The sequence below is a fragment of the Saimiri boliviensis genome, chromosome 20 (genome assembly GCF_048565385.1).
Source record: "Saimiri boliviensis isolate mSaiBol1 chromosome 20, mSaiBol1.pri, whole genome shotgun sequence".
Taxonomy (NCBI): Eukaryota; Metazoa; Chordata; class Mammalia; order Primates; family Cebidae; genus Saimiri; species Saimiri boliviensis.
In genome coordinates, this window is record NC_133468.1 from 28,441,416 (window position 1) to 28,465,681 (window position 24,266).

The 24,266-nt window shown below is 52.1% G+C and overlaps 1 protein-coding gene across 8 annotated transcripts in view; it reads left to right on the forward strand.

Annotated features, from left to right (window-relative positions):
* The first annotated feature begins 1,419 nt into the window (after positions 1–1,419).
* Positions 1,420–24,266, forward strand: part of GRID2IP (Grid2 interacting protein) — a 54,493-nt gene continuing 31,646 nt past the window's right edge. For 4 of the 8 annotated variants that reach the window (XM_074390260.1, XM_074390265.1, XM_074390261.1 and 1 more), the window contains exon 1: positions 21,150–21,288. In XM_074390260.1, coding sequence (XP_074246361.1) covers positions 21,254–21,288 — 35 coding nt within the window. In that variant the 5' untranslated portion in view covers positions 21,150–21,253. Of the gene's footprint in view, positions 1,843–13,096; positions 13,252–15,957; positions 16,012–21,141; positions 21,289–24,266 lie in introns of those variants that run through there. The other 4 variants (XM_074390262.1, XM_039460574.2, XM_074390266.1 and 1 more) reach the window with 3 other exon arrangements.

Consider the following 24,266-nt stretch of genomic DNA (forward strand, 5'->3'; position numbering starts at 1 on the left):
TCACACCTGTGATCCCAGCACTTTGGGAGGCTGAGGAAGGAGGATCACTTGAGCCCAGAAGTTTGAGACCAGTCTGGGCAACATATCGAAACTCCATTTTTTTTTTTTTTTTTTTTTTTTTGGAGACGAAATTTCGCTCTTGTTACCCAGGCTGGAGTGCAATGACGTGATCTCGGCTCACTGCAACCTCTGCCTCCTGGGTTCAGGCAATTCTCCTGCCTCAGCCTCCTGAGTAGGTGGGATTACAGGCAAGCGCCACCATGCCCAGCTAATTTTTTGTATTTTTTGTAGAGACGGGGTTTCACCATGTTGACCAGGATGGTCTCAATCTCTTGACCTCATGATCCACCTGCCTCGGCCTCCCAAAGTGCTGGGATTACAGGTTTGAGCCACTGCGCCCGGCCAAAACCCCATTTTTTTTCTTTTTTCTTTGATATGAAGTCTTGCTCTATCCCTCAGGCTGGAGTGCAGTTGCACCATCTTGGCTCACTGCAACCTCTGCCTCCCGGGTTCAAGTGATTCTCCTGCCTCAGCCTCTTGAGTAGCTGGGATTACAGGCGCTGACCACCACATCCAGCTAATTTTTGTATTTTCAGTAAAGACGGGGTTTCACCATGTTGGTCAGGCTGCTCTCAAACTCCTGATCTCGTGATCCACCAGCCTTGGCCCCCAAAGTGCAGGGGTTGCAGGCATGAGCCACCGTGCCTGGTCTCAAGTCTCCATTTCTATAAGCCCCAGCGATACGGTCTCTGGGAGACCATCCTGCTCCAACTTTCTGGGCTTCATGCTAGATCCTGAAAGGAGATTTTGGTAGATGGAGAAGGGTAAGAAGAGGGATTAAGGTGGAGGGAGTGAGGAGGTCCCATGGAAACCAAGTGAACCATGTAAGACAGCAAAACAGAATGGTGGAAGCAGCAGGGGCCCATGGAAAAGCATGTGGCTGAATTAGCTAAAAATTCAAGGCATTCAAAAGGGCGGGCTCGGTGGCTCACACCTGTAATCCCTGCACTTTGGGAGGCTGAGGTAGGCGGATCACTTGAGGTCAAGACCAGCCTGGCCAGTATGGTGAAACCCCATCTCTACTAAAAATACAAAAATTAGCTGGGCATGGTGGTGTGAATGTAATCCCAGCTACGTACTTTGAAGCTGAGGCAGGAGAATCACTTGAACCAGGGAGGCAGAGGTTGCAGTGAGCTAACATTGCGCCACTGTGCTCCAGCCTGGGCAAGAGCGAGACCCTGTCTAAAAAAAAAAAAAAAAAAAAGACAGATGGAAGGGAATTGAGACAAAGGCAGTCAGACGGAGGAGGCAGAGATAAATAGAGGCCTTGAGTGGCACATGCCCTGGGCCTTTGAGTGGCTTTGGAGACACGGACAGAGCCACAAGGAAATCCCTATCTCCAGTTCCAGGTGCCTGACCACCACAGCCATGCCTGCCACCAACCAGGGCTGGCCCGAGGACTTTGGCTTCCGGCTAGGTGGCTCCAGCCCCTGCTTCGTCCTGGAGGTGGCCGAGGGGAGCAGCGCGCATGCCGGGGGACTGCAGCCGGGGGACCAGATCCTGGAGGTGGAGGGACTGGCGGTGGGCGGCCTGAGCCGCGAGCACCTCGTGCGCCTGGCACGGCGCTGCCCACGTGTGCCGCCCAGCCTGGGCGTGCTGCCGGGACCCGAGGGTGGCTCGGGTCCAGGAGCCGGCCCCGCAGCTCCAACCACAGCCTTCCGGGCCCCAACGTCCGGCCGCGGCCTAGCTCTGGGCCGCGAGTTCCTGTGCCTGGCAGGCAGCAAGCGCCCGGACGCGGTGCACCGAGAGCGCAGGCGCAAGGCCCAAGAGTTCAGCCGCAAGGTAGGGAGCGGGCGGGGCGGGGATCATAATGTGAGATGGGGGAGTGGGATGAGGGAGTGCGGGGGAGTGGGCGAGGCGCCGCTATACCAGGGCCAGAGGGAAGAAAACTTCTGGGGGTCAGACTTAACAGAAATATGAGAATGCTCAACTTCAAAACCTTGCATCTAATTTTGCAATTTTTTTTTGAGACAGTGTCGCTCTGTCGTCCAGGTTGGAGTGCAGTGGCGAGGTCTCAGATCACTACAACCTCCGCCTCCCGAGTTCCAAGTGATTCTCCTGCCTCAGCCTCCAAGTAGCTGAGATTACAGGCATGCGCCACCACACTCAACTAATTTTTTTTTTTTTTTGTATTTTTAGTAGAGAGGGGGTTTTACCATGTTGATCAGCTAGTCTCAAACTCCTGACCTCAAGTGATCTGCCTTCCTCAGCTTCCCAAAGTGCTGGGATTACAGGCATGAGCCACTGCACCCAGCCTAATTTTGCAATTTTTATTCACTTCTTTTTCTTTTTTATTAAGGTACTATAGGTGTAAAATGTATTAAGTGTACAGCTTAATAAATTTTCCATATGCATACGCCCTTGAATAACCACCCCCGATCAATATATAAAATAATAGGATATAGATAATAATAGAATGTAGACTATAGAGTAATTGACACCAGAAGGTTCCCATATGCCCCTTTCCCTGTATTTTCCCCATTAAAACTTAACTACAGCCTAGGTGCTAGGTGTAATCCTAACATTTTAGGAGGTCAAGGCAGGAGAATCACTTGAGCCCCTGAGTTCAGGCCAGCCTGGGCAACATAATGAGACTCCATCTCTTAAAAAAAAAAAAAAAAAAAAGTCAAAAACTAGTTGTTCATGGTGGTGCATGCTTTATAGCCCCAGCTACTCAGGAGGTAGAGGTGGGAAGATTGCTTGAGCCTGGGTGTTTGAGGCTGTAGGGAGCTATGATTGCACCACTGCATTCCAGCCAGGGTGACCAAGTGAGACCCCATCTCTAAAATAAAAAGAGCACTTCTTGGCCCTTCATCCAAGATCAAATGTAAAAGAGCCAGCAGGGTGTGGTGACTCACGCCTGTAATCCCAGCACTTTGGGAGGCCAAGACCAGCCTGGGCAATGTGGTGAAACCCTGTCTCTACCAAAAATACAAAAACAACAACAACAACAAAAAGTGCACCTGTGGTCCCAGCTACTCAATGTGGCTGAGGTGGGAGGATCACTTGAGCTTGGGAGGTGGAGGTTGCAGTGAGCTGAGATCACGCTACTGCACTGCAGCCTGTGTGACAGAATGAGACTCCATTCCCCCCGCCAAAAAAAGTGTAAAAGAGTGACACCTGTTCTAAGCCCCCACAGAGCCGTGATTAGGCCTGCCCTTGCACAGGAGTCTGGCTGGCTTGTTGGCTGCATGGGGCCCTAGTTTGGGTTCTCCAACCTTCGAAAGGCACTTCCTCTTGGACTTTGGCACAAACCAGGCTGTGATAGGTTGCAGGTGGAATATGAGGATGGCTCTGAAGATTAAGAATCAGGAGCCTGGAATGGATCAGACCTCCAGCCACAGGAAGATCCCAAGGCCTGAGTCGCCTGCAGGAAGCGCTGAGTGGCCACAAGGGGAGTCAGAGGCACCATTCAGAGATCCAGGGCTGGGATGGAAAGAGGGAGGATGGAGTCGGTCTCAGGCCTGAATCCCAAGCAACCCCTGAATTGCAGGCACCTGCCATTTACTGGATAGATACAGGCAATCCCAAGAAACCTAGGATGTGACACAGTTATAGAAGAGGTTGCCTAGTATGGTCACATCTACCCCAGGCCACCAACAAGGTCTCAGTATAGCTACCTCCTCACGCCACTCACCTTAACTTCTGTCCTCCAAGGCTTTGAGATGTGGTCCCAAGGCCTTTATTTCACTAATACTTGAGGGGAACAAAAAGTGAGCCTGTGTGTGACTAGGAAATAGTCTAGAGCCATGACACTCCGTCCCTACCCCTGCCTGGGCCTCAGGTCCCCTGTGGATGTGAAGCCTGGAAACTCAGTATCTGCTTGGTGGCTGGGACACTTGAGCTCATAGACTTTTTTTACATTATTTTCATTTGTAATTTTTGTGGGTACCTAGTAGGTGTACATATGGAGTATCTGAGATGTTTTGACACAGGCATGCAATGTGAAATAAGCACATCATGGAGAATGGGGTACACGTCCCTCCAAGCATGTATCCTTTGAGTTACAAACAATCCATCTACACTCTTTAAGTTTGTATTTATTTTTTTTGGAGACGGAGTCTCTATCTGTTGCCAGGCTGGAGTGCAGTGGAGCGATCTCAGCTCACTGCAACCTTTGCCTCCCAAGTTCAAGCAGTCTCCTGTCCCAGCCTCCCAAGTTGCTGGGAATACAGGCATGCACCACCATGCCAGGCTAATTTTTGTATTTTTAGTAGAGATGGGGTTTCACCATGTTGGCCAGGCTGATCTCGACCTCTTGACCTCAGTGATCCTCTTTCCTCGGCCTCCCAACGTGCTGGGATTGCAGGTGTGAGCCATCATGCCCAGCCTTTTTTTTGAGACAAGAGTCTGGCTTTGTCACCCAGGCTGGAGTGCAGTAGCATGATCTTGGCTCACTGCAACCTCTGTCTCCCAGGTTCAAGTGATTTTTCTGCCTCAGCCTCCTGAGTGGCTGGGATTACAGGTGCCTGCCACCATGCCTGGCTAATTTTTGTATTTGTAGTAGAGATGAGATTTCACTATGTTGGCCAGGTTGGTCTCGAACTCCTGACCTCAGGAGATCCACCCACCTCGGCCTCCCAGAAGCGCTGGAATTACAGGTGTGAGCTACCCCACCTGGCTTAAATTATTTTAAAATGTACAATTAAGGCCGGGCGTGGTGGCTCATGCCCTGTAATCCCAGCAATTTGAGAGGTGGGTGGATCACAAGATTGAGATCATCCTAGCTAACGTGATGAAACCCGGTCTCTACTAAAAATACAAACAATTAACTGGGCATGGTGGCACATGCCTGTAGTCCCAGCTACTCAGGAGGCTGAGGCAGGAGAATCGCTTGAACCCAGAACTCGGAGGTTGCAGTGAGCCAAGATCGCACCACTATGCTCTAGCCTGGGGAATAAAGCGAGACTCCATCTCGCTTTATTTAAAGCTTTATTTAAAAAAAAAAAAAAAAAGTGCAATTAAGTTATTATTGACTATAGTCACCCTGTTGTGTTACAAGCTCACAGACTTTTCCTCTGTGGAAGGGAATCTACTCAGTCCTGCCCCAGCAGCATTTGCCCACGGGGTTTGGGCGGTCAGGGAGCCTGGAAACTGTTGGCGTTAGACTACTGCAGCTATGCCTTCCAGCACACTGCCAAAGTGTCAGGTCCCCACCCACTCTGGCCTCCTCCAGTGCCCAATCTTGTTCTAGTCCTAAACTCTTCCAAATTAACCCCCTTAGGAGTATCTCCTCCATCATGTACCCTAGCTTGATACCCAAAATGGGCTTTTCTGATCTTGAGCACACCAGCCTCTATGGCCAGGTACACGCTCACATACACACAGGACTCAACTCCAGCTTCCCTGCATCACCAATGTCCAGATATTTCAAAGCCGTGACTTTCTTCCTGTACCCGCAATAGGCTCTGCTGCTATAACAAACAAAGCCAACATTTTTGTTGTTGTTGTTTTTGAGACAGGATCTAGCACTGTCACCCAGGTTGGAGTGCAGTGGTACAATCATAGCTCACTACAGCCTCCAACTCCTGGGCTCAAGTGATCCTCTTGCCTCAACCTCTCTTGTAGCTGGGACCACAGGTGTGCTTCACCACACCTGGCTGATTAAAAAGAAAAAAGTGCTGGGCATGGTGGCTCAAGCCTGTAATCCCAGCACTTTGGGAGGCCGAGGCGGGTGGATCACAAGGTCGAGAGATCAAGACCATCCTGGTCAACATGGCGAAACCCCGTCTCTACTAAAAATACAAAAAATTAGCTGGGCATGGTGGCACGTGCCTGTAATTCCAGCTACTCAGGAGGCTGAGGCAGGAGAATTGCTTGAACCCAGGAGGCGGAGGTTGCGGTGAGCCGAGATTGCGCCATTGCACTCCAGCCTGGGTAACAAGAGCGAAACTCCGTCTCAAAAATAAAAAATAAAAAATAAAAAATATAAATAAAAAATAAAAATAAATAAAAAGAAAAAAGTAATTGGAGAGATGAGGTCTTGCTATGTTGCCCAGGCTAGTCTCAAACTCCAGACCTCAAGTGATTCTCCCGCCTCAGCCTTCCAAAGTGCTGGGATTATAGGTGTGGGCCACTGTACCCAACCCAAAATCAGCATCTTAGTGCCTTTGTGCTACAGAAGTTTACTTTTCACCCACAGAGTCTTTTAGGGGATCAGGCGACTTTCTAGGGTAGTTTGATGTCCACATGAGGTCTCAGCATTTCAGATTCCTCCATCTAAATGTGAAGCTTCAGGGTTCTCTACAGAAGAGTAGAAGAGCATGGAAAATTGTGCATCTGCGCTTAGGACAGCACCTCAATGCTCATTGGTCAGAACTGGTCACACTGCTGCTCCCTAAGGATGCTGGGAAATGTAGTCTTCTGTGTGCCCAGGAACGAGAAGAACTAGAAATATTGGTGAATGCAAGTAATAATACCTTCTACAATCCCAGATCACCTGCCATGGAACCAAAGGTCTATCCCAGACTCCATCTAATCCCTGCAGAGTTGGAAGGGAGCATGCTTAGAGCCCCAAACAGGGCAGGATGCAAAAGAAGAACTGCCCAAGGGCAGGGCTGGGCAGCAACCCACTGAGAGAAGACTCCAACAGTCTTCCCAGGCCAGCTGCAGGGTGTTTTCTGGCAAGAAAGAATGAGGGAGTGGAGGATTTTGGTTAAGGCTCATCGAGCACCCCCAAAAGCTGAGAGTGAATCTCCAAAAATGACTGCCTTGGGAGGATGAAGGGCCTCTGTGGAGCCCAGTTAGTTTTCTTTTCTTTTCTTTTTTCTTTTTCTTTTTTTAGACAGAGTTTTGCTCTCGTTTCCCAGGCCGAAGTGCAATGGCATGATCTTGGCTCACTGCAACCTCTGCCTCCTGGGTTCAAGCAATTCTCCTGCCTCAGCCTCCCAAGTAGCTGCGATTATAGGCATGTGCCACTATGCCTGCCTAATTTTGCATTTTTTAGTAAAGACTGGCCAGGCATGGTGGCTTGTCCGGGTGCAGTGGCTCATGCCTATAATCCCAGCACTTTGGGAGGCCGAGGCAGGCGGATCACCTGAGGTCAGGAGTTCAAGTAGAGACACGGTTTTACCACATTGGTCAGGCTGGTCTCGAACTCCTGACCTCAGGTGATCCACCCCCTCAGCCTCCCAAAGTGCTGGTATTATAGGCGTGAGCCACCACACCCAGCCTGGTTGGTTTTCAATCACCAGCCCTCCAATTCTCGCCCACACTGTCTGCCTGCCCCAGTTTTTCCTCCTTGAAGTGGCTGATATTTAATAGAAAATCCATTAGTGTCCCGTGATGATGCCTCATGCTTAGATGTAGGCTGAGAACATCTGGGTAATAACTGACACCGAAACTGCACTGTGGCACGGGCCCCAGGAGGGAGGAACTATTTTTTCCTCTTTCTTACATAAAACATCTCTGCAGCCAGCCATGTTCTCCTTTGAATCGAGGTTGCTGCTGACTTTGATTTCCAAACCAGCAACCTTCCTCAGCACGGCGCATGCGTGGGGAGCGGGTAGCTGGTGCTGCCAGTTTGGCCTGCTCGCAGGGAGGGAAACAGAGATGAGTTTGGGGCCTGCAGGAAGTACAATGCAAGGCTGCTTTTTGGTTCAGTCCAATCCACATTCACTGAGTGCCTAATATGTCCCAGGCACTGTGCTTGAGGCTGGACATGCACAAGACCTCGGGTCATCACAACTCGTGGGAGAGACAGACAGTTATACAGACTCATGGTATGTCTGTGCTCAGATTCAGATGTGCACAGAATGTGACCTCTGCCTGGAAGCCTCCCGCTACTTCTCCTCCCCTTGTGGAATCATCTAGAAAGCGGGTGGATATAAGTTCTGGAGCTCAAGAGCGAGCTCTGGGCCGAAGAACGAGGTCTTGGAGTCACCGTCTGGGATTCTTGGTCGGAGCAGGCGGTGGCAAAGAGCAGTGGTACAGAAGCAGCACATGTAGACAGCTCTGGACAAGAAAAAGGAGAAGGAGCAGCTTTTGGGATCAAAGGAGGACTGTCCTTTATTTATTTATGGAGACAGGGCCTCACTCTGTCGCCCAGGCTGGAGTGCAGTGGCATGATCTCTGCTCATTGCAACCTCCACCTCCCAGGTTTGAGTGATTCTTCTGCCTCAGCATCCTGTGTAGCTGGGACTACAAGCACTTGCCACCATGCCTGGCTAATTTTTTGTATCTTTTAATAGAGATGGGGTTTCACTATGTTGGCCAGGTTGGTCTTGAACTCCTGACCTCGTGATCTGCCCACCTTGGCCTCCCAAAATGCTAGAGTTACAGGTGTGTGCCATTGCACCCAGCCTATTTATTTATTTATGGAGATAGAGTCTCGCTCTGTCACCCAGGCTGGAGTGCAGTGGTGTGATCACATCTCATTGCAACCTATCACAGCCTGGTTTGTGCCAAAGTCCAAGAGGAAATGCCTTTCGAAGGTTGGAGAACCCAAACTAGGGCCCCATGCAGCCAACAAGCCAGCCAGACTCCTGTGCAAGGGCAGGCCTAATCACGGCTCTGTGGGGGCTTAGAACAGGTGTCACTCTTTTACACTTTTTTTGGCGGGGGGAATGGAGTCTCATTCTGTCACACAGGCTGCAGTGCAGTAGCGTGATCTCAGCTCACTGCAACCTCCACCTCCCAAGCTCAAGTGATCCTCCCACCTCAGCCACATTGAGTAGCTGGGACCACAGGTGCACTTTTTGTTGTTGTTGTTGTTTTTGTATTTTTGGTAGAGACAGGGTTTCACCACATTGCCCAGACTGGTCTTGGCCTCCCAAAGTGCTGGGATTACAGGCGTGAGTCACCACACCCTGCTGGCTCTTTTACATCTCATTGCAGACTTGATTTCCCAGTCACAAGAGATCCTCCAACCTCAGCCTCCTGAGTAACTGGAGCTACTGGCATGCACCACCACATCTGGCTAATTTTTTTCATTTTTTAGAAACAGGGTCTGTTTATGTTGCTCAGGCTGGTCTCTAACTCCTGGCCTCAAGCGATCCTCCCACCTTGTCCTCCCAAAGCTCTGGGATTATAGGCATGAACCACCATGCCCAGCCTGTTATTTATCTATTTATAGCTTGAGAGAGACTCGAACATGTATTTAAGCTACAGGGAATGGAGAAGTAGAGATACTGAAAACCATGCAGGCTGGGCGTAGTGGCTCACGTCTGTAAACTCAGCACATTGGGAGGCCAAGGTGGGTGAATCACCTGAGGTCAGTAGTTCAAGACCACCCTGGCCAACACAGAGAAGCCCCGTCTCTACAAAAATTAGCCTGGCATGCTGGCCTTTGCCTCTAATCTCAGCTACTTGGGAAGATAAGGTAGGAGAATCACTTGAACTCAGGAGGAGGAGGTTGCGGCAAGCCGAGATCTCTGTCTCGAAAAAAAAGAAAGAAAATCGTGCATTTATCAGTCATTGATCATGGGCCTGTGATATGCAGGACAGGGGAAACAGCCATGAGCAACACAGACGAGGAGCCTGACTTCATACACCTAACATTGCTGCAGGGAAAGAGACAGTAAGCAAGTGAATTAATCAATACACAAGCTATTAAAGATCATGATAGGCGGATGTGATAGCTCATACCTGTAATCACAGAACTTTGGGAAGCCGAGGTGGGAGGATCACCCGAGGTCAGGAGTTCGAGACCAGCCTGGCCAACATGGTTAAACTGTCTCTACTAAAAATACAAAAATCAGCTGGGCATGGTGGCCCTTGCCTGTAATCTTAGCTACGTCGGAGGCTGAGGCAGGAGAATCACTTGAACTCAGGAGGCAGAGGTTGCAGTGAGCTGAAATTTCAACACTGTACTCCAGCCTGGGTAACAGAGCAAGACCCTGCCTCAAAAATATTGTATTTATTTTTTGTCTCAAAAAATAAATAAAATAAGCCGGGCATGGTGGCTCATGCCTGTAATCCCAGCACTTTGGGAGGCTGAGGTGGGTGGTCACCTGAGGTCAGGAGTTCGAGACCAGCCTGACCAATATGGTGAAACCCCATCTTAACAAAATAAATAAATAAAATTTAAAAATAAAATTAGCCAAGCACAGTGGCATGCACGTGTGATCCTGGCTACTTGGGAGGTGGAGGTGGGAGGATCACTTGAACACAGGAGTTCAAGGCCTCAGGGAGCTATGATTGTACCACTGCACTCCAGCCTGGGCAACAGAGCAAGACCCAGCCTCAAAAAAAAAAAAAAAAAAAAAAAAGATGAATAAAGTGGAGACATAAACAGGGTGAGGTGAGAGTGACAGGACCCACTTTGACAGGGTGGCCAGAAAAGGCTGCCTAATGAGGTAATCTTTGAGCTGAGAGCTGAATGATAAGTAGGTGGCAGGAAGAGAGGGTGCCGCGAGGTGTCTGTGGCCTCATGGCTTGGCCTTGACCAGGAAGGGGCTCTCCTTCCTTTCTTCCTTCCTTCCTTCCTTCCTCCTTCCTTCCTTCCTTTTCTTTTTTTGAGACAAAGTCTTGCTCTGTCACTCAGGCTGGAGTGGAGTGCAGTGGCACAATCTTGTCTCACTGTGACCTCTGCCTCCCGGGCCCAAGCAATTCTCTTGCCTCAGCCTCCCGAGTAACTGGGATTACAGGCATGTGCCACCATACCAAGCTAATTTTCCTATTTGTAGTAGACAAGGAGTTTCACCATGTTGGCCAGGCTTGTCTCGAACTCCTAACCTCAGGTGATCTGCCCACTTCGGCCTCCCAAAGTGCTGGGATTATAGGTGTGAGCCACTGCGCTCGGCCGGAAGGGGGTTCTTCATTCTCTGAGAGCAGAGGATGGAACGGAAGAATACGGAGTCTGTCGAGAAGCTTGGAGGTGAATGAGGGTGAGAGAGGTGGGGCCTGACAGCCCCAGTTCAGGCTGAAGTGGCCCCCACAAGTCCTCCAGAGAGGGAGATGTGAACGACTCATGGACTCACTCAGCTGCACAGCCTTGCTTTAGGGTCAGCTCAGGCTGTCAGGGCCAAGAGACAACCAGACCCTCAGCCAGCAAGGGAGGGGCCTCATGGAGTATGTGCTTTGAGTGGCTAAACTGAGTAGCATGTGGACAATTCAATGGTTTTTGTTGTTGTTGTTGTTGTTTGTTTTTTGTTTAGATGGAGTCTCACTCTGTTGGCTAGGCTGGAGTGCAGTGCTGCAATCTCGACTCATGATAGCCTCCAACACCCTGGTTCAATGGATTCTCCTGCCTCAGCCTCCCGAAAAGCTGGGCTTACAGGTGCATGCCACCATGCCCAGCTAATTTTTGTATTTTTAGTAGAGACAGGGTTTCACCATGTTGCCCAGGCTGGTCTCGAACTCCTGACCTCAGGTGATCCACCCGCCTTGGCCTCTCAAAGTGCTGGGATTACAGGCATGAACCACCATGCCCGGCAGAGATTTTCATCTTTATTTTTGGCCTAGATAGCCAAGAAACTACATACAAATATGGATGTTCTGCAATTATTTAGCCCCTACTGTCAGATATTTACATTGCTGCCAACATCTCAGTGTTAAAAATAATACACAGGTGAACCACCTCACTCATACATCATCATGCATGTGTCTTGTTCAGGATGCGGCTAAGATAAATTCCTAGATGTGAGATCATTGGGTAAAAGGGTGGGCTTTGGACACACTTAACCTGCCTTTCAGAAATGTGCTCATTTGCACTCTCATTGCCAACATATCGCTCTGCATGCTCATTTCCAACGTGACCGTTTGCACGCTCATTGCCATGTCAATTTGCACACTCATTTCCAATGTGATCATTTGCACACTCATTTCCAACATGTCCATTTGCACATAATTTCCAATGTGTCCATTCACACGCTCATTTGCAACATATCAATTTGCATGCTCATTTCCAACATGTCAGTTTCCATGCTCATTTCCAATGTGACCATTTGCACACATTTCCAGCGTGTTGATTTACACACTCATTTCCAGCGGCCACACACTCCTCTGTGCAGATGTGCCTCGATTAGTATCAGCTGGTTTGTGCACAAGGACAAAGAAACAGAAGTTTGGAGAGAGAACTGAGGGAGACAAAATTCAGGGCTAAGCTAACGTGCCAGGACTTTTTTATGCAGCCAGAATGTTCTCTGTGGGATCTCTTAGCAAATAGTATGGAAGGGAGTGTAGTATTATAATAGTAACTAGCAATTACTGAGTGCCTGGCATGATTTTAAGCTTTTGTATCAGTTCCTTTGATCTTTACAGCTGTCTTTGGGTTTCAATCCTCACCCCTTCACCTTGGCCCTGTGATGCCATCGCCTCTACCAGCCTCAGTTTCCTTACATGGAAAATGAAGACACTGGGCAAGAGAAGTGGCTCACACCTGTAATCCCAGCACCTTGAAAGACCATGGTGGGAGGTTCACTTGAGCCCAGAAGTTTGAGACCAGCCTGGCCAACATGGTGAAACCCCATCTCTAAAAAAATGAAAAATAAAAAATAAGAAATGGCATGATATAGCTGGGTGCAGTGGCTCACGCCTATAATCTGAGCACTTTGGGAGGCCGAGATGAGTGGATCATCTGAGGTCCGGAGTTTGAGACCAGCCTGACCAACATGGAGAAACCCTGTCTCTACTAAAAATACACAATTAGCCAGGGGTTGTGGCGCATGCCTGTAATCCCAACTACTCGGGAGGCTGAGGCAGGAGAATTGTTTGAACCCAGGAGGCAGAGGTTGCAGTGAGCCAAGATCATGCCACTGCACTCCAGCTTGGGCAACAAGAGGGAAACTCCATCCCAAAAGATCACTTGAGGTCAGGAATTTGAGACCAGTCTGACCAACACAGAGAAAACCCATCTCTACTAAAAACACAAAAAATTAGCCAGGTGTGGTGAGACATGCCTGTAATCTCAGCTACTCAGAAGGCTGAAGCAGGAGAATCGCTTGAACCCATGAGGCAAAGGTTGCAGTGAGCCACGATCACACCACTGCACTCCAGACTGTGGAGGTAAACTGAGGGAGGAAAGGAAGGAGGAAAACAGTTCTCCAGGGTTCCACTCTGGATCCCTTTTGGTCATTCACAGGACCCCTCCTTGCAGGTGGATGAAATCTTGGGGGACCAGCCGACTGCCAAGGAGCAGGTGTTTACCTTGCTGAAGCAGTTTGCAGCTGAACAGAGGGTGGATGACCTGGTATGGGCTCTCACCCTGGCACTGCCCCGGGAGGCCAGCGGGCCACTCCTGGACAACCTCAGGTACTGTAAGCAGGGGTAGGGTGGACAGGCAGGGTGAGTCTCACTTAGGACCATCATTCCCCACAGCCACTCCAGGCACCCCTGCCCGCCCAGGTGGGAGATGGTGGCCTTGCTCTTGAACTGCATGGCAACATACCTGCAAGACCCAAACAAGGGTAGGCCAAAGACCCTGAAGGGCCACCCTGAGAAGGCAGCTCTTGGCTCTACCTGATGCCAGGGTACCCCCTTGAATGATGGGAGAAGGGCCAGAGCAGACCTCAGAGAGGATCCACCTTCTGATCTAAAGTCACCACCTTGGTTGCACACGGTGGCTCCTGCCTGTAATCTACACGCTTTGGGAGGCCAAGGTGGGGGAACAGCTTGAGGCCACAAGTTGGAGACCAGCCTGGGCAACATAGGGAGAACCCATGTCTACAAAAAACAAAAAATAGCTGGGTATGGTGATACATGCCTGTAGTCCCAACTACTTGGGGGGCTGAGGCTGGAGGATTGCTTGAACTAAGGAGGTCGAGGCTGCAGCACGCTATGATTGTGCCACTGTACTCCAACCTGGGTGACAGAGCAAGACACTGTCTAAAAAAAAAAAAAAAAAAAAAAAAAGTCAGAGTCTTCCCTGCACCTAGATTGTAGAAATCTCCAGCAGGATACCTGATGCTCCCAATCCAGCAGGATACCATATACTCCCAATCCAGCAGGGTATTGGATACTCCCAATCCAGCAGGGTGCCGGATACTCCCAATCCAGCAGGGTATTGGATACTCCCAATCCAGCAGGGTACCAGAGAGGATGATGGCACAATGTGAGGACAGGGAAGCCCAGGACTGTGTCATGTGGGGCTCCAGTATCCCCCACCCCCCGACCATCATGTGTGCTCTTGGCCCTTCATGATTACTTTTCTTTCTTTCTTCTTTTTTTTTTTTTTTGAGATAGAGTGTCACGCTGTCACTCAGGCCAGAGTGCAGTGGCACGATCTCGGCTCACTGCAACCTCCGCCTCCCAGTTGAGAGCACAGGCGCCATCATGCTTGGATAATTTTTGTATCTTTAGTAAAGATGGAGTGTCACTATGTTGGCCAGGCTGTTCTCAAACTCCTGACCTCAAGTGATCCGCCCACCTCAGCCTCCCAAAGTGTGTGGATTGCAGGCATGAGCCACTGCACTCAGCCTGATTACTTTTCTTGTTTTGTTTTATTTTGTTTTGTTTTGAGACAGGGTCTCACTCTGTAGCCCAGGAGGGAGGGCAGTGTCATACGTAATCTTGGCTCACTGCAGCCTCCAACTCCTGGGCTCAAGTGATCCTCCTGCCTCAGCCTCCTGGGTAGCTGGGACTTCAGGTGTGTGCCACCATGCTCGGCTAATTTTTGTATTGTCTTAAAGATGAGGTTTCATCATGTTGTCCAGGCTGGCCTCAAACTCCTGAGTTTAGCCAGTCATCCACCACAGCCTCCCAGAGTGCTGGAGTTACAGCTATGAGCCATGGTGCCCAGCCCTTTGATTTCTTTTGATGGTAATGATGAATGTGTGCCAAGAATCTCAGCAGACCCTAGAGGAACACTCTTTGACTGAATCACCCAAGAGCTGTTATTAACCCCATTTCTCAGAGACAGACTGAGTCTCAGACAGGTTAAGAGACTGGCCTGAAGCCACACAGCAAATTGGTAGCAGTCACAGGATCAAGAGCCATGTCAGCAGTGCACTTTCTGCTCTTCCGCTCTGCTTCACTCTTAAGTTTTTTTTGTTTTTTTTTTTGAGACGGAGTTTCGCTCTTGTTACCCAGGCTGGAGTGCAATGGCGCGATCTTGGCTCACCGCAACCTCCGCCTCCTGGGTTCAGGCAATTCTCCTGCCTCAGCCTCCTGAGTAGCTGGGATTACAGGCATGTGCCACCATGCCCAGCTAATTTTTTGTGTTTTTAGTAGAGACGGGGTTTCACCATGTTGACCAGGATGGTCTCGATCTCTTGACCTCGTGATCCACCCGCCTCAGCCTCCCAAAGTGCTGGGATTACAGGCTTGAGCCACCGCGCCCGGCCCAAGTTTTTTTGAATCGGAGTCTCACTCAGTCACCCAGGCTGGAGTGCACTGGTGTGATGTCGGCTAACTGCAACCTCTGCCTCCCAGGTTTAAGCGATTCTCCTGCTTCAGCCTCCCAAGTTGCTGGGCACCACCGTGCCACCATGCCTGGCTAATTTTTGTATTTTTAGTAAAGACAGGATCTCACCATGTTTGCCAGGCTGGTCTCAAACTCCTGACCTCAAGTGATCCGCCCGTCTCACCCTCCCAAAGTGCTGGGATTACAGGCGTGAGCCACCAAACCAAGCCTGGCCTGCTCTAAGTTTATTTGTCAGAAAAAAAAAAAAAAAAAAATCCTGATGGGTCCTCACTTAGGGGAACCCAGGAATCTCCTGACACAATCTCCATCCTTGGAGGCCCTCGCTGCCATCCCAGCTTGGACCATGCCCGCTCCGGTCCGGACTGCTGCTCTCCCCCGCTGGATCCCGCCCGGTTTCCCTCCTCACCCGGCCTCCAGGGCCCACGACTGCTCCCCCATCCCTCCCCTCCCCCTTCCCCGGCTCAGCCCGCCCCCTCCCCTCGCTGCCATTCACCCCACAGCCTGCCCCTCCCTCTGGGCCTGGCCAATGTCAGGAACTGGGCTGGCCACCCTCCCCGCCCCCCACCCCACACCAGCCCGGGCGCAGCTCTCGGCTCTGCAGCGGAGCATAGGCGACCACCACCGAAAGAGGCCACCATGAGCTGCCTGGGGTGAGTAAGAGATGAGCCCCTTTCTGGGAGAATCAGAAGAGGGGAGAAAAAAGAAAAAAGTTATTTCTAGAGCAGAATTAGCCTCGGAGATGATGCGCTGGCTCTGAGCGCTTCCTGTGAAGCTGATGGACACGCATCCCCCTGCCCTGCCCCTCCCCACCAAGGCTGGGCAAGGGGGGCGCAGGCGGCCCAGCTGTCCCCCAGGAAGTAGGCTCATTCGTCTCCAGGCTGCTGGCAGCTGGGCTCGGCTGGAGGCCCTCTCGGTTGCCCACGTTTCCCCACTGCGCTGCTGGTGTCTGTTCCTGTCCCTCTCCCGGGCCAGCCCGCCTGCCCCCCGGGACAGCCCCACGCCCGCCTTTCGCAGCCGCTGCTGGTCCCCAAGCCGCCGGCAGCTGCAGCAGTGGGTAGGGCAGGACGCGGGAGGGGGAACCCCCTTGGGTGCGCTCGATTTAGAGCCTGGGCAGCTGGAGCCCTGGACGCCTGAGGATGCCCGGTCCCCGCAGCCTGGTACGGCAGACTCTGCTGTCAGCGCGTGTCAAGTGCGCCAGGAAAACTGGGGAGGCTGCTGGAGGAAGGGGTGGTGCCCAGCTGGGCTCTGCAGGGAGGTTACCCTGGCAGTACAGCTTCAGCTACCCCCCTCCCCCGACCTCTTCAAACCCCCGCTTCCCAACAACCCCCTTCCCAGGGCTGGCCTGTCACCCACAGCCCCACAGTGAGCTGGCCCTTAGGATGGCGGCAATCTCTGGGCAGCCCCACCTGGAAAAAGGTCAGACGGTCAGAAGGGGCGTGGAGTAGCCACAGACGCAGCTTAATGGCTGAGTTAGCCAGTTAATGGCTAACTCAGCACAGAGCAGCCAGGGCGGGCTTCTCGGAGAAGGCAGCAGGAGGTGGCTGTGCTGTGACTTAGTGACTGGTGGAGTCTAGTGGTGGGTCCTGTGGAGCTGGGAGGACAGTCCCCAGGGAGAGTTCAGGGTGAGGGCAATGCCACCCTGGCCTGTGGCATCCAAAAGCTCCCAAATGTGAATCACCCGATAGGGAGGAAAGGGGACCACAGAGAGCCACCACTGGGGCCCTAGGACCCCCAAATCAAGGAGATACAGGTTTAATTTTTTAAAGAATTTCTAAGTAGAGACGGAGGTCTCGCTGTTGCCCAGGCTGACCTGGCCTCAAGAGATCCTCCTACCTCAGCCTCCCAAAGTGCTATGATTATAGGCATGAGCAACCATGCCCTGCCAAGAGGCAAGATTTAAGTGAGAGGTTGAACAGCCAAAAGGTAGTAGGCAAAAAAATATACATGGGTGTGTCAAAGCTCTGCGAGGAGTTCAGGACCCACCCAAATCAAGAGAGGTGTGGCCTCACTAAAGGGTGATCCCAGAAGCCAAAATAGAAGGCTTGGGGAGAAGAGGAGGGAGCAGTGACACCATGAAGCTGGGCCACCTAGCACAGTAGCCACTAGCCACACATGGTTATTTAAAGTTAAATGTGGTCAGGCATGGTGGCTTATGCCTGTAATCGCAACACTTTAGGAGGCTGAGGTGGGTGGATCACCTGAGGTCAGGAGTTTGAGACCAGCCTGGCCCAACATGGTGAAACTCTGTCTCTACTAAAAATACAAAAATTAGCTGGGTGTGATGGCAGGTGCCAGTAATCCCAGCCACTCGGAAGGCTGAAGCAGGAGAATCACTTGAACCTGGGAGGCGGAGGTTGCAGTGAGCTGAGATGGAGCCGATGCACTCCAGCCTGGGTGACAGAGCCAGACTTTGTTTCAAAAAAAAAAAAAAAAAAAGCTAAAGGTAATTAATATTTGATAAAATATAAAGTTCAGCTTCTCAGTCTCACAAGTCATATTCCAAGCACACAACAGTGACATACAGCTAATGGCTACTGTACAGGGCCAGGTGGATGTAGACCTGTCCATCATTGCAGATATTCCCTTGGACAGCACTGCTGCTGTAAACGGTAAGATGGGTCCGTGGTCACCACGTAAGCAGGAAGTCTCCTCTTCCTTCACCACAGCAGTTACTCCTGTGACTAGGAGGCTAATTTGGGTCTGTCCCCAAAGGGATCCCAGTCTGATGAAGTGAGAAAATGGCTTTCTAATGAGGACAGGACAGGCAGTTTGGAAAGTGTGATATGGCCAGGAGGGAACAGGAAAACAGAGTTAGCTTTGCGATCTGCTAGTGTTTCAGGAAATATAGGTGGTGGGGTGGAGGGAAAGGGGTGTCAGGCTGGGGGCAGGTCATGGTGGAAGCTGGGATTTGGAATCTGGGCAGACCCCTCGCTGTCAGTCCAAACTCAAGCAGGTTCACTGACATCTATGGTTTGTCTGTAAAATGGAGTTGTTCGTTTCTGAGTGTTCCCAACAGGCTTCTTGATAGGAAACCATGTAAATGAGTGTAACGAACACAATAATACAGAGTTATCAGGGCTGGGCACAGTGGTTCATTTCTGTAAGCCCAGCATTTTGGGAGGCTGAGGTGGGAGGGTTGTTTAAGGAGAGTTCAAGACCAGTCAGGCCAGCATAGTAAGATCCCATCTCTATAAAAAATACAAATTTAAAAATTAGCTGGGTTTGGTGGCTGACGCCTGTAATCCCAGCATTTTGGGAGGCTGAGATGGGAGGATCACTGGAGCCCAGGAGTTTAAGGCCAGCCTAGACAGCATAGCAAGACTCCATCTCTTAAAAAAAAAAAAAAAGTTTAAAAATTAGCTGGGTACCTGCCTGTAATCCCAGTGATTTAGGAAGTTGAAGCGGAAGGATTGCTTAAAGCCAGGAGTAGAAGACCAGCCTGAACAACAGAGTGAGACTTCATCTCTACCAAAAAAAAAAAAAAAAAAAAATTAGCCAGATGGTACATGCCTGTAGTCCTAGCTACTCGGAAGGCTGAGGTGGGAGGATCACTTGAGCCCAGGAATTGGAGGCTGCAGTGATTCATGATCATGCCACTGCACTCCAGTCTGGGTGATAGAGAGCAAGACCCTGTTTCTAAAAATAAATAGGTAAAGAGAGTTATTGAGGGAATTCTATGAGATGTGTAGATAGAAACGCCAGGCATAAAATATGTGCTCAATTAATATTGGCTTCTCTTAGGGAAGCTTTCTTTTTCCCAAGAGCAGGTGTCTCAAGTAGGGCACTGCTGACATTTGGGACCAGAAATTTCTCTGTTGTCAGGGGCTGTCCTGTACATTGCAGGATGATTAGCAACATCCCAGGCCTCTACCCTCTAGATGCCATTAGCACAACCCCCTCTCAGTTGTCATTTTGTGACAAAATGCCAAGTGACTTTCACATATCCCCTGGGTGAACAAAATCATCACTGATTGAGAAGTACTTCTCTGGAGAATCTTAAGCAGTACCTTTTGCTGGAACAGACCCTTGAGGGAAGTCCGGCTGTTACCTGGCCCCTGATGATCATCTGGTGACTGGGTGACCACCTCATGCTGCCCTGGGTCACCTGGCCCCACTGTGCCCATCCTGAGTAGCATGTCTGGATTTGAGCCTGGGCATCTGCTCCCTTGTTGCATCTCCTGTGCCCACAGCATGGTGGACAGTTTCCAGAGCCTTTGGCCATGCCTGGTTCTGGATTCTGGGCCACTGCAGCTGGCACAATACAACTAGGAATGGCTCCAATCATAACGGGATGGCTGGGGCCCCACAGACATCAGAGAGCTATACGAACTGGTAGGCTTGTCAGCTGCTTCTCTCCCTGGCAGGGTTGAGGACAGGGCTTGGGGAGGGCATGGCATGAGTGAGCACTGGCTCTATTTCTTGGCTGCTTCTAGGGAGAAACGCAGCCCTGGGAGGTCACAGCAAGGTGATGGTCTTGCTGGGGCCAGCAATGGGGGTGGGGGGGGGGGGCTGCGGTGTGCTGGGGAGCAGTGTATGGACAGTACCAGAGACCAATGAACAGACCAATGATCAGCACAGGGCCCTTCCTGTGCTGCCCGCAGGTACCCACTGGCTGCACCATGGTAGTTGTTCCTTTGAGTGGGACAGAGGGAAAGTCCGGGGCCATCCCGCCTCTGCTGTTCCAGCCTGTCTTTGGAGAGGGCCTCATGCTGATGTTCCTGGTTGGGGGTGCCTCTGAAGAGCCACTCCCCAGGATGTGCCTTGAACTGGTTACCCAGACTGTATCATTTGTTCCTCAGACTTAATCTGGGCCTCTCCAGTGGCAATCAGGACTCCTGGAGACATGACAATGCAAGCAGGCACTCTGGGGTCCCCTCCTGCTGCCTCACACGGGATGGCAGGCCCAGAGTCCCCAGGGAAGAGTCCAGACCTCCCTTTCTGTCGCCTCCCTATCCTCCCCCTTTAATGCTCCTCCCCTCTTCTCTGCTGGCTGGGCAGGACGAGCGGCTCTGGGAGGCCTTCTACTCACCCCCTCCCCACTCACCTGGGGGTTGTCCCAGCCTGGGTGTCTTGACTTCACTGGCATTAACTCCCTAGGCCTCAGGCACTCTACCTCCTCTGTTTTGAAATCTGGCTTCTTGTCCCAACCCAACACCCCTTGCTGGGTCCCCTCCCAGCACCACCCCTCTCCTGGTGTGCCAAAACTTTGGAGTCCTTCCACCTCTTCTTGAACCCTGAAACCCTCCCACGGCTCCCTCCTGCTCCCAGAGTCGAGTCTCAGCTGCTGGCCACGACATTCAAAGCCTCCCTCTCCAGCCTCTTCTCGGCCACAGCGTCCCTCCCCCAACCCCATCCCTACCCCGGGTAGGTAGAGAGGGCTTCTACTAGCTGGCTGACTCCTTCTGAGCCCTGGAGGCCCAACGCAAAGGCCATCCCCTCCGGAAAACCTTGCATGCTCTACCAAAAGCCGTCGGGGCTTCTGAACGTCGGGGCTTCTGAACTGCAGGGACTGGCCACTGTGCGGGGGTCCGGGACGCAGTGGCTGGAGAGGACGCAGGGGAGGATCCTGGGGAGGGAATAATGGAGAGACCAAAGAGGAGTGAGCGCGGCGGCCTCAAACTTCCCGCGGTTTCCCCTGCACCCTAGAGTGAGACCTAAGTGGGGAGGGGGTGAGTAGAGGACCTTCCTCTACGGAGGAGAGGCGGGGCCACTGGGAGGGGGCGGGGCCCCCAGGAGGGGGCGGGCGCGGGGCTGTGGGCCCGGACGGTTCGGGAGGGGCCGCGCGCGCTCGCCGGACAGAGGTGCGTGGAGTCGCGGCGCGCTCGCTCATCTCCCGGGCTCGGATACCTGTTTGCCCTTCGGCACCTGCCCCGTCGCGGTCCCCGGCTCCAGATGGGGAAGGACCAGGGCTTCTCTCGGCACTTTCGGTAGCTTCCCCGTCGCGTCCGTCCTGCGCCTCCGGGAACCGTGGGACCAGTGCGCCACGGATCCGCTTCGGGCTGGTCTGAAAGGGGGTGGGGCCGGGGGCTTCCCTGCTCTGGGTGGGCAACCTCCGAGCCTGGGCGGAGCCCGGGGCCCACGGAGGTTGGAAATAAATTGGGTGGGTACCAGGGCGGAGAGGTCTAAGCGTTGGGCGCTCAGAACCCCGTGCGCAGCCCTAAAGAGTCGGTGTCGGGGCAAAAGGCTGGGATTGAAAGACCACTTTCCTTCCTACAACTGGGCTGGTCGAGGGGACATGACAGAGGGCCGAGACTGAGGTTGGGTGCTCTTGTGAAAATCTGGGCATCTCGTCCTGAGTTTGGGGGGGCACGACCTCTCCACTGCTGTGCTCCCTATGTTGAACCAGGGCACCTTGTCCTGGCTGAACACCACTTCACTGGCTGATGATCAAGAGAAAGCTGGGTGGGGAGCCAGGCACAGTGGCTCACACCTGTAATCCCAGAATTTTGGGAGGCCAAGGCGGGGTCAATCTCCTGAGGTCAGGAGTTTGAGACCAGCCTGACCAACGTTGTGAAACCCCATCTCTACTAAAAATACAAAAACCAGCCAGGTGTGGTGGTGCATGCCTGTAGCTCCAGATACTCAGGAGGCTGCAGCAGGAGAATCACTTGAACCTGGGAGGCAGAGGTTGCAGTGAGCCAAGATCGTGCCCCTGCACTCCATCCTGAGTGACAGTCTGTCTAAAAAAAAAAAAGAGAGAAAGCTGGGTGGGGACAGGGAATGGGGGGAGGGGTGTGGCGGTGGAGGACAGTGCCTAGCAGGAACTTGGTGTTGGATTAAGACCTGACCCTGGCAGAGAGAACAGAACTGACCCTGAGTGCGAGGTCATTGTGTGGCCCCCAGAGAGTCCTGTGGCCTCAAGAGAGGCCTGTTGGCATAAAGTCCCAGGACAGTGATTGCTGGACTGCCAGCCAGAGGAATAGTGACTGTTGGCAATAGTTGCTGTGGCCCCACTGTTCCTGGCTCTGCTGGGTCAGTCGATTTAGGGCAGACCCAGGGCTGGGGACCCTGGGCCAGACTGAGCTACATGGAAGGTCTGTAGGAGCCAGGTTGGATGTCTGGCTTACCCGACAACCTTGGCTTCTGTCTCACCCCAAAAAACATCAAGTAAGGAAAGGGCTGCCCAACCTTCTTTCATCTGTGCAGTTGGATACAGCCTGGTTCCCACCTGGGAGGGCAGGGCTTTTTCTTTTTCTTTTGAAACAGAGTCTCGCTCTGTTGCCCAGGCTGGAGTGCAGTGACTCAATCTCGGCTCACTGCAACCTCTGTCTTCCGGGTTCAGGCAATTCTCATGCTTCAGCCTCCTGAGTAGCTGGGATTACAGGCACATGCCACCATGCCTGGCTAAGTTTTGTATTTTTAGTAGAGACAGAGTTTCACCACATTGGCCAGGCTGGTCTTAAACTCCTGATTTTAGGTAATCTGCCTGCCTCGGCTTCCCAAAGTGCTGAGATTACAGGCTTAAGCCACCTCGCCTGGATGATAGGGTCTTTTCTAGCTGCTGCTGGAAGGTAGAGTTGTGACGTCCTCTTGACCCCTGCCCAGGTTGGACTCAGGGGTTGGGTGTGTGGAGTGATGTCTTCTTCAGAGTCTGTGGCTGGAGCCAGAAGTGAGGTGGACAGTCTCAAGTGGGTGTGTCCTTTCTCCTTTGCCTGGACATGAGGCTTGAGGTCTGGGAGGCAGTGGGGAATGCGGAGGCCAGGCAGATGGAGGGGTCAGCTCCGGAGACCTTGAGTGACCATCTTGGGGGATGAGGCTAAGTTTCTAGATTTGCAGAAAGCATTGCAGGTGGGTGGGAATGGGCACCGGGCAGAGGTGAGCAGGACATTCATCCTGGCCTTCTGGTCACCCAGATGATCCAGACTTGAAACAGAGCTCACTGCAGGGACAGAGCCTCCTCCCTGAGACTCTGCGCCTGCCTCCTCCCACCAGGCAACTTATTTTGCCTGCCTGGCCTAATTACTCCTATCCACAGAGGTGGAGGGAAGCATGGGGGCCGCTGGGACACCTCAGAGGGGTTTGTATTTCAGCTGACTGCAAGGCCACTGATCCCTTCTCCCTTCTCCCCATTATCTTGCCCTTGGCCCTGGCATTTGGTACAAGGAACAGGAAAGGGAGCTTTGGGATGCAGCCAGGGAGACCTCACAGGCAACCGGACCTTCAGGGGCTCTTGTTAGAGGTCCTGCCGCAGTGCTGAGGCTCTGAGGACTGGGCTCCAATGCCAACTGTGCCACAGGCCAGCTGTGTAACCATGGAGAGCTACCGGTCCCCTCTGTGCCTCAGAATCCTCTGCCACAGACCAGAGAATCCATCAGGACGTTAACTGCTGCCATTACTCAGAGATACGGGTAGGCTGCTGGCAGACCTCCTGTTTACCAAGTCTCTCCAATGTGCTGAGCCCTGGCCAATCACAGTGGCTCATGATTGAACTACAGACCTAACCCTCAGAAAGCCACCAAGGCTGGGTGTTGTAGCTCACGCCTGTAATCCCAGCACTTTGAGAAGTGGAGGTGAGAGGATCGCTTGAGCCCAGGAGTTTGATACCAGCCTATGCAACATAGAGAGATTAAAAAGAAAAAGAAAAAAAAATGCTGGGTGCGGTGGCCCACCCCTGTAATCCCAGCACTTTGGGAGGCTGAGGTGGGCAGATCACCTAAGGTTAGGAGTTCAAAACCAGCCTGGCCAACGAGGTGAAACCCCATCTCTACAAAGATACAAAACTAGCCAGGCGTGGTGATGGGCACCTCTAATCGCAGCTACTCTGGAGGCTGAGGTGGAGGAATCACTTGAACCCAGGAAGCAGAGGTTGCAGTGAGCCAAGATCGTGCCATTGCACTCCAGCCTGGGCAACAGAGCAAGACTTTGTCTCAAGGAAAAAAAAAAAAAAATAGCCAGGCCTGGTGGC